The 9,972-nt window shown below is 34.5% G+C and overlaps 1 protein-coding gene across 6 annotated transcripts in view; it reads right to left on the bottom strand.

The window, feature by feature from the left end:
* Positions 1–1,537: 1,537 nt before the first annotated feature.
* Positions 1,538–9,972, bottom strand: part of LOC107657998 (type II inositol 3,4-bisphosphate 4-phosphatase-like) — a 175,434-nt gene continuing 166,999 nt past the window's right edge. For 4 of the 6 annotated variants that reach the window (XM_016446370.1, XM_016446373.1, XM_016446375.1 and 1 more), the window contains one exon: positions 4,269–4,465. In XM_016446370.1, coding sequence (XP_016301856.1) covers positions 4,288–4,465 — 178 coding nt within the window. In that variant the 3' untranslated portion in view covers positions 4,269–4,287. Of the gene's footprint in view, positions 1,737–4,268; positions 4,466–9,972 lie in introns of those variants that run through there. The other 2 variants (XM_016446371.1, XM_016446372.1) reach the window with 2 other exon arrangements.

Raw genomic sequence — 9,972 nt, 5'->3', positions numbered from 1 at the left:
TAACAAACTTGTGTAAAATCTTGCAATCATGTTCTCCAGACGATCCTAAAAGCATCTTGAGCTTCACGGGAAGCAACATGATGAATTTCACAAATGTTCTTATTGGAATAGTGACAAAAAAAATTCTTAATCTATATCAAAATATTTCGTTGCTTACAGTTTTGAATTTGAAATCCCAGATTTTGAATGTGTTCTCAGACTTTTGGGCCACATTCTATCTATTTAGAAATACAGCTGAGATAGTTATACAATTGAGACATTTGTATGCAACCTTAAGAACCGAGGCCATACAAACAAGTGCTATTCTACACTGCCCAAAACTCGCGTTTGAATCATCAGTGGCAAATTCTTTAAATGAAAACGTATTTACGATGTATTCCCTCAGCGACCAGCACGGTTCAGCTCCAGGCATGACGAAGCAGATATTTTACAGATCTTCTTTATGCAACTAGAGCTTGTAACACTCCAAAGAGAAAGGAAAAATTGAAATCGCATCATATGACCCCTTTAACTGTGATGTCAGCACGAGCTTGCTTTGTTCGTACATGCACACGGCTGAGAAACGTGACGTAAACGTTCCAGTGAGCCGTTCTGTTCAGACCCGACGACAAACATGAATGTGATCTGGCAAGAACTATTTAGCTAATCTGATAAACACACAGCCGTTTTAGGAACATGATATTTCATCTAAAGCATTTTGTTTGGCTTCAAAAATCAGTCAGTATGAATCTGATCCACTTGTACTGTGATAAGCATCTAAAAACAGCACAAATTCACAAATAAACGCTGTCAAAGTGACATTTGGTATGAGGCCTTTTAGCACAAGTTGGCAGCATATAGAGAGCATATTATGTAAACTTCAGATTAATGCACAATGAGTGCAAAAGCAAGCTGAAGGCTGTTATGGAACTATGTCCAAGAATCATCCTAAAAACTGAAAGTGAAATGGCTTTATATACCAACACAAATAATAAAAAAAAACATACAGTACACACTTTCAGAAATACCTCAGTACAAAAACAGAACAATAACAACAAAACACAATCTCTGGTCATGAGACACATACAGACATGTGATGAATCTCAACTGATATGACGGCCCGCAAACGGTTTACTTGGCATTCAAAGCTACATATTCAGACAATTCCTGTAAATTGCTCACTTTTCACTTTTGATAGAAAATATTTGACGATTTACATGTAAATAATGTATATTTACTACAGTTTACATGTAATATTTTAAAATTATTTTTAAATAATGCACTGCATTCTTTCTTAAAACCATAAAACAAGAGTATGTCCTTTTCAGTAGGCCTTTTTTTAAATATATTAAACAAAACACTTTTCTGTTATATATGTATATGAAATGAATTTGCACAAAAACACACATACGTACAGTGGGGTGCAAAAGTCAATAGATTGTATAGTCAAAATGGGGATTTGTATTTGTATAGTATTTGGTTTGCTGCTGTCATTAAAGCATTATTTAAAATAAAAATATATATTTTTTAAAAATAAAATAGCATTTTGAATCCCTTTCAATGTGGACTTTTGAACCCCACTGTATATATAGTATGTTAAGAGTAAAAATAATGGTGCTGTGTTTCAGGAGTCCACCTTGCCGTATGTTCCTTCAGGTGGCCGGTAGTATTTGGGAAAGGCCATCAGCTGGAGCATGTTGAAAGCATACTTTCTGCACTTTATATTCTTTTGCACATTCTCAATCCGGCAGCCTTCTCTGATGAGGGGAAGATGAAAAAGAAAGAAAAGGAAAGGAATAATAATGAAGATTATGATGAGGATGAAATCATAAAAGAGCCAAAATGACTATGAAAAGGCCTCAGTGTTTGTACCTGCACGTTAATATGCAAAGCACGAGGAAACATTTTGATTGTACTGAATAAATGACACTTCAATTATGAAAGCATAATGCAACCGATAACTGTGACATTCATGCTGCATTTAGAGCGTGTCAAAAAAACAACAAACACATCCTCACTTCCTTCTGACAAAAAATCATGTGCAGCTGCTAAAATGCTTTCCATTTGAGATCAAAATACCATTCCAAACCTGTATGAGACATTGTGTTTCACAGAGAAAATAACATGAGGGTGGAAAGACATGAGAGACTGAACCATTAAATATGACCAAAATCTTTAGTAGCATGAGTGCTTAAAGTGAAACTACTTATTTTGTTAGTAGTTGTATAACATTAAATTCCTATGGAAGCCTGTTTCCTCCACAGGATAAAAATAAAATAATAAATAAAAAGGTAATTGCGACCGTTTCTCTTACAATTCAGACTTTTATCTTTGAATTCTGAGTTTTTATCTCACAATTCTAACCTTTTCTCTGAATTGTGAGAGAAAAACTCAGAATTCAGAGAAAAAATGTATTGCAAAATATAAATTCAGAAATCAGAGAAAAAAAGTCAAAATGACAGGATAAACTCAGAATTCAGAGAAAAAATGTATTGCAAAATATAAACTCAGAATTCAGAGAAAAAAGTCAGAATTGCGAGATATAAACTCAGAATTCAGAGAAAAAGTCTAAATTGAGAGAAAAACTCAGAATTCAGAGAAAAATACAGTCCGAATTGCGAGATATAAACTCTGAATTCAGAGAAAAATACAGTCCGAATTGCGAGATATAAACTCAGAATTCAGAGAAAAAAGTCAGAATTGCAATATAAACTCAGAATTCAGAGAAAAAAGTCAGAATTGCGAGATATAAACTCAGAATTCAGAGAAAAAGTCTAAATTGAGAGAAAAACTCAGAATTCAGAGAAAAATACAGTCCGAATTGCGAGATATAAACTCTGAATTCAGAGAAAAATACAGTCCGAATTGCGAGATATAAACTCAGAATTCAGAGAAAAAAGTCAGAATTGCAATATAAACTCAGAATTCAGAGAAAAAAGTCAGAATTGCGAGATATAAACTCAGAATTCAGAGAAAAAGTCTAAATTGTGAGAGAAAAACTCAGAATTCAGAGAAAAATACAGTCTGAATTGCGAGATATAAACTCTGAATTCAGAGAAAAAGAAAGTCTGAATTGCGAGATATAAACTCAGAATTCAGAGAAAAAGAAAGTCTGAATTGCGAGATATAAACTCTGAATTCAGAGAAAAAGAAAGTCTGAATTGCGAGATATAAACTCAGAATTCAGAGAAAAAGAAAGTCTGAATTGCGAGATATAAACTCTGAATTCAGAGAAAAAGAAAGTCTGAATTGCGAGATATAAACTCAGAATTCAGCGAAAAAAGTCAGAATTGCAATATAAACTCAGAATTCATAGTTAAAAAGTGTATTGCAAGTTATAAACTCAGAATGCAGAGAAAAAAGTTAAGAGTTGTGAGATATAAAGTCAGAATTCAGAGAAAAGGTCTAAATTGCGAGATATAAACTCTGAATACAGAGAAAAATAAAGTCTGAATTGCAAGATATAAACTAAGAATTTAGAGAGAAAAATTCTGAATTGTGAGACAAAAAGCTGATATCTTTTCTATTTAGTTTTTTTTTATTCCTTGGCAAAAAACGGCTTCCATAAATACCCAGAGACATAACCACTCCCGAATAAAAATCAGAAATCAAAGTGTTATTCGTGAAGACAGAGCGAACTTCTATAACTGTCTGGTTCAGCTCAGCTACCAAATCTGACCTCAGAAGACTACAGAGGGTAGTCCGGACTGCTGAGCGAATCATTGGTACAACCCTCCCTTCTCTCCAAGAACTGTACTCATCCAGAGTGAGCAAAAGGGCTGGCAAAATCACTCTGGACCCCTCACATCCAGCACACTCCCTCTTTGAACTGTTGCCATCTGGTCGACGCTACAGAGCTCTGAGCACCAGAACGGCCAGACACAGGAACAGTTTCAGCCATCTCATGAACACTTGACAATAACTGTGGAACACACACTATTTATTCACTCATACACTTATTTATCTAACACACATACTCAGTCTACATTTCAATTTGCACATAATATACCTGTACATACAACTGTCTATTGTTATATACCTGTACATACAATTGTCGATTTGTATATTTTTATTCCTTATTTACTTGTTCTATTTTTTATTTGTTATTTTTTTTTATTTTTTATTATCTGTGTTTTTTTTGTTCTGTCGCTGTCATTCTGTTGCACTGCGGAAGCTTCTGTCACGAAAACAAATTGCTCGTATGTGTAAACATACCTGGCAATAAAGCTCATTCTGATTCTGATTCTGAACCACTCGAGGAAGCAAGTAAGAAGTTAGACGCAGCTCGGTTATGGCATAATCAGCAGTTTATTGGTATTTTGCAAGCAAAAAAACAAGACTTAAAATGAGCCACACCACCAGCAGGTGGGAGCTGACAAGCAGAAGGGCGATCGGATAGAAGTGGCGGGACGCCGGCTTGTTAATAGCTACAGAGCCTGCTTCAGGGTCGTCCCATTGGGCAACCTCTCCCTGGGCCAAGAGACCGCTGAGCAGAAACGAGAGAGAGATAAAGAAGCAAACACACAAACACATTCAACAAGACGTTAAATAGGTCAGTCCACACACACATACACACATAAAATACACACTGAGAGTTTAAAATGATGGCAAAAATAAAGGTAAATGGAGACGAAAATTCATTAACTCGTGTGCAGAAGGAAATATCTGAAGCAAATGATTCTCATTCAATTCTGGCCCATTAATGGTTGTTGAATGTCTGTGTTTTTCCACCGATGTGGACAGAATAGCAAACAACAATAGTGAATCTATTGCAAAACAGCAAGTAATCAAATCTGAACTGAATGTGTTGAGAGAGGCAGATTGGGCAATGCAAAAATGATACAAATATCTTTCTCTTGTGTTGTGCACAAAACCAAACATACTGGGCAACAAGTGTAGTCTGATTCACAAACAAATGACTCCTTTAAACGAATCAGTCCAATAGACTGACAAATGAGACCCTGGACCACAAAACCAGTCAGGATACTGAGTAAAGATCATGTTCCATGAAGATATTTTGTAAATTTCCTACCGTAAGTATATCAAAACTCAATTTTTGATTAGTAATATGCATTGATAAGGACTTCATTTGGACAACTTTAAAGGCGATATCAATATTTAGATTTTTTTGCATCCTCAGATTTCAGATTTTCAAATAGTTGCATCTCAGACAAATATTGTCCTATCCTAACAAACCATACATCAGTGGAAAGCTTATTTATTCAGCTTTCAGATGACGTATAAAGATCAATTTAAAAAAATTGACCCTTATGACTGGTTTTGTGGTCCTGGGTCACAAATCAGTCACATAATTCATAAGTTATGAGCCTAAGCTGCATCGTTGCTGACATGCTAAACTGCAAAACTAATCACCATTTTCAAACAGGTTTCTTAAACATTGCCTCACAAGTACTAAAATAATCATTAATGGATTCAAGTTAACAAAGAAACGTTCACTAAATGCTCACTATTGCTAAACATTTACTGCACCTCTTTCCGACACTAAACACTCCCTCGAATGCAATTGTTTAATTTGTTGACAGCATTTTTTTTACTGTGCAAATAGTGTATTGAAAACACCTGTCAATCAAAGCTGTGTGTTCATATTAAATACCATTATGTGATGTTAAAGCAATAATTCTGAATTAAAAATGTTTAACGTAAACGTTTTGATTTATATTTAAAAAAATCCAGTATTGTATTTCTAGATGCATGCTCACAAAGGTCAGTCGAGGCGACCTGCACCTTCAAGAGTAACAAACACTGATATTCTTTTGAAAAGGGATGAAAGAGTTTGGTTTTTGTCTCAGATTTACACAATATCTCATTGAAATGTCACAGTAAATCTATACAGCTGAGTGACCGTCACACAGCTTGACATGCATCCACATTAATCAGCACACGTGTCAGCTCAACCTTCTATTTTGGCTTTAAACCATTTCCGCAGACTGGTTCTGCTATGTAAAATCAACAGCCTTCTCATCTGCCACTGCAAAACAAACAAACTCGAAGCCTTCAGGGCTTCAACACCCAACACTACTAATAAGAGAATCGCCCATCAGCGCAGGCACTTCACATACGCCATGAGCATCTTTAGCAGGATCTGACGACTTTGTGGGGTTCTGGGAAGAAAACTTGCAAATCATTGTGCTTATTTTCTCTGAAAAGGAAGTTTATGCCTCGTTATAATATTTTAAATGTTCAAAAAGAAGTCAAAGGCGTGCTGAAAACAACAGCAATGTGAAAGTATCACAAAAGTGTTTGCATGGAAAAAAAGTTCTGTTCACAATGCAATTTCAAGTGTTATCTTAAATTAGAGTTGAATTTAACTGAACTAGATATTTTATTGAGACACAATGCTGTTTGGTTGAGTCAGTTTGTTTACATTGGAGATATGCAAATCACAGCTAAATTACTTAATCACTGCTTGAGCACATTTAGTGCAGTGTTGAGTCTTAGCATTTATGTCAAGCCATTTAGCAAATGAATCATATTTTGGTAACAAGTGAAGCAGCAGATGGAGGAACGTTCATATTTGAAAAGTAAAGCAAATAAATGAGATGAATCTAATCTTCCAAGCCCAAATCATTTCTTGGTGCTAAATGAGTAGTGGCAGACATAACTGCTATGATATTGAGTTCAAAGTGTGCAAAATAATTATATATATAAATACAAGCGTATTTAGTACTCATGAGTGACATTTTAAAAACATTTCATTTTTAATTTTGTGGTGGCTTTCTGTTCAGAACAGCAGCAGCGTTCATCTCTGTTTGAAACAAATTAGGACTGAAACATAAGTATGCAAATATGTAAATACAAGGGAGACTCGACTCACAATCTATTCCAAACGACTTTAGTGTTGACAAGTGATAAAAACAAACAGCATGCACAAATATTGGGTAAAATACTGAGCTATTTTTAGCAATATTTTAAACAACATTTTTTCAATAAGAACATTTCAGTTTTTTTTTTTTTTTTTTCACTGAGCTTGTTGCAGTGAACTCTGGTACTGCCTTTAAATACACACACTGAGCTATTTTTAAGCAACATTTTATAGACAAAATTGCTCAGCAATGAATGAATTGCATTTATAACTAAGAATATTTCACAGATACGTTTTTTTCAGTGAGCTTGTTGCAATGCATTATGGGATTGTCTTTTCATTAAACACAAGGGTTATACAATTATTTTAAAATAAAAATACTGTGTAAAATACTGTGCTTTTTAGAAATTTTCTCAAAATTGTTCAATATTAAATGAATTACATTTGTAATGTTTTTCAGATTTCTTTTAGCTTGTTGCAATGCATTCTGGTATTGCTTTCTATACAAATATTGTGTAAAATACTGTGCTAATCTTTAGCAATATTTTTTAAACACTAATGAATGAATTACATTTATAATTAAGAAAATTTTACAGATTTTTTTTATTGAAAGTGTTGCAGTGCATTCGGGTATTGCCTTTATCTTTTAACAAACAGCATGCACAAATAATGTATCAAATTCTTTTAAAATCAGTATCAGTATTAAACAAATTACAGTTTAAATTAAGAACATTTCACTATTTTTTTAATTGTGCTTGTTGCACTGCATTCTGATATTGCATTCTCTTTATACATAGCATACTGTGTATACATATATACTGTATATATATATATATATATATATATATATAAATAAAAGTTTTTGTTTACATAATATATGAGTGTGTACTGTGTATATTTATTATGTATATACAAATACAAACACATGCATGTATATATTTTAAAAAAATATGTTGTTTATATATTAAATATATTTAGATATAAAATAAAATATAATAATATAAATGTATATACATGTAAATATTTTCAAAATATATACTGTATGTGTGTGTATTTATATACTGTATATACATTATAAATAAACACAGTACATATACATATATTATGTAAACAAAAACTTTTTTTTTTGGATGAGATTAATTGTGATTAATCGTTTGACAGCAGTAATATATACACATATACATATATGTTTTTTTTTCACTGAGCATGTTGTAATAGATTTTGGGATTGCATTCTCTTTAAACGGTACATGCTGGCCAAATGAAAGGATCTCATCAGACAGTATTAATTGCAGTGAGAGCGGTTTGGAATAGTTCTGTGACAGATTATAATGTTTCAAAACAGAGCCTTTGTTTGGGATCAAACAGGATATTACTAGAGTATGTGTGCAACATGTAGTGAAATCCCCTTTAAAAATAAACATTTTATTACTTTTTTCCTACAAGATCGGCAGTGTGGGCTGTAAATATGTGCAGCTGACAGTGAAAGTTTCCAGATGTTCCACATGGCTTCTTATAAAGCCTTATTGTCTGTATGTATTTATGTATGTCTTCAGCTTCTCAATGCTCTTTTGTGGCAAAAGCTTCTGCCGCCTTTATTTCACAATAACATCTTAATAATAACAGGCTGTATGTGAGAATCATCGGATATCAACATGGATGTTAAACATTTCATTGGGTCTCTCCTTTGGGACGTGAACAGGAAGGAATGTTTCACATGATTTTGGATTCCGTATCAGTTAATCTTCACCCAAAATGTACACTGGCTTGGATTTCAACCAAACTGCGAGGGCTCTGTTTCACAACATCCATACATACAAGTATTTCTGTCAGGACCACTATCGTCAAAGATGATTGACAATTAGCATACAGTTTGGATTGGCGGTATGGTTCCGTTCTGGGCAAGAACTCCCTGCGCATCCATGCAGCCTAGCATGGATGAGAGCAGGGAGAGCAGCGATAACCCCCCCAGGGTAAACAGAACAGAACCAACATAAATGTATTGCAGATATCGTTAAAGTTCAATAATGTTATGTACACATTTTAGAATTAGTCTGATTCAAAGGAGAATCAGAAGGCTGAATCCTGACTGACAGAGGAGGAGTTGGGGATGGAGGAGGGTAATTAGCTATTGAGCAATGCGAAAACTGCTGATACTACTGCGGGACCTTATATAGGAATACTTAGGTGTCGTATTCCCATAGGTTGATGGGGATCAGCTGAGAGTCAGCTGATGCGAGCTTGACTAACGTGACCTGCCAGAACTAACGCTACGCTTGATTTTAATGCATCATGGGTGAATGTTTTTTGTGCACAACACAATCAGATGCACTGGTATTGGGTTAACATCTAAGACAGTCTTTATTATCAGCATTAGATGTTAAATGTCACGTTATGTGTAACGTTAAGTGTAAAGGAATAGTTCACGCAAAAATGAAAATGTGCTGAAAATGTTCTTACCCACAGGCCATCCAAAATGTAGATGAGTTTGTTTCTGCATCAGAACAAATTTGGAGAAATGTAGCATTCCATCACTTGCTCACCAGTGGATCCTCTGCAGTGAATGGGTGCTGTCAGAATGAGAGTCCAAACAGCTGATAAAAACATCACAATAATCCACAAGAAATACACACCACACCAGTCCAGTTCATCAATTAATGTTGTGTGAAGTGAAAAGCTGCGTGTTTGTAAGAAACAAATCCATCATTAAGGCATTTTAAATTTAAAACATAGCTTCTGGGTAAAATATGAGTCCATTATAATGCTTCCTTGAGTTATAAAGTTCATGTCCTGTTGCCCTCTCACATCAAAATCCACCAGCATATTTGTTTGGAGCTGTTTTGGACTCTTTTTGCTTGCAAACGGTGCTTGATCTGTGCAGATTTTTCTGCTGATTCAGACAAGATGACTTTTTCACTGAAGCAACCAATATTTTGGACTTGCATTTCAGCTGGAAACAATGGTTTGAAATTAAAAACATCTTATACATCACGCAGCTTTTCACAAGACATGATTTGCTGGACTGTTGTGGTGTGTGTTACTTGTGGATTATTGTGATGTTTTTATCAGCTGTTTGGACTCTCATTCTGACGGCACCCATTCACTGCAGAGGATCCACTGGTGAGCAAGTGATGAAATGCTACATTTCTCCAAATCTGATGAAGAAACAAA

Source organism: Sinocyclocheilus anshuiensis, unplaced genomic scaffold, assembly GCF_001515605.1.
Source record: "Sinocyclocheilus anshuiensis isolate Anshui unplaced genomic scaffold, SAMN03320099.WGS_v1.1 scaffold471, whole genome shotgun sequence".
NCBI classification, from domain to species: domain Eukaryota; kingdom Metazoa; phylum Chordata; class Actinopteri; order Cypriniformes; family Cyprinidae; genus Sinocyclocheilus; species Sinocyclocheilus anshuiensis.
The sequence above is the reverse complement of the archived record's forward strand: the minus strand, read 5'-3'. Positions and strand labels throughout refer to the sequence as shown.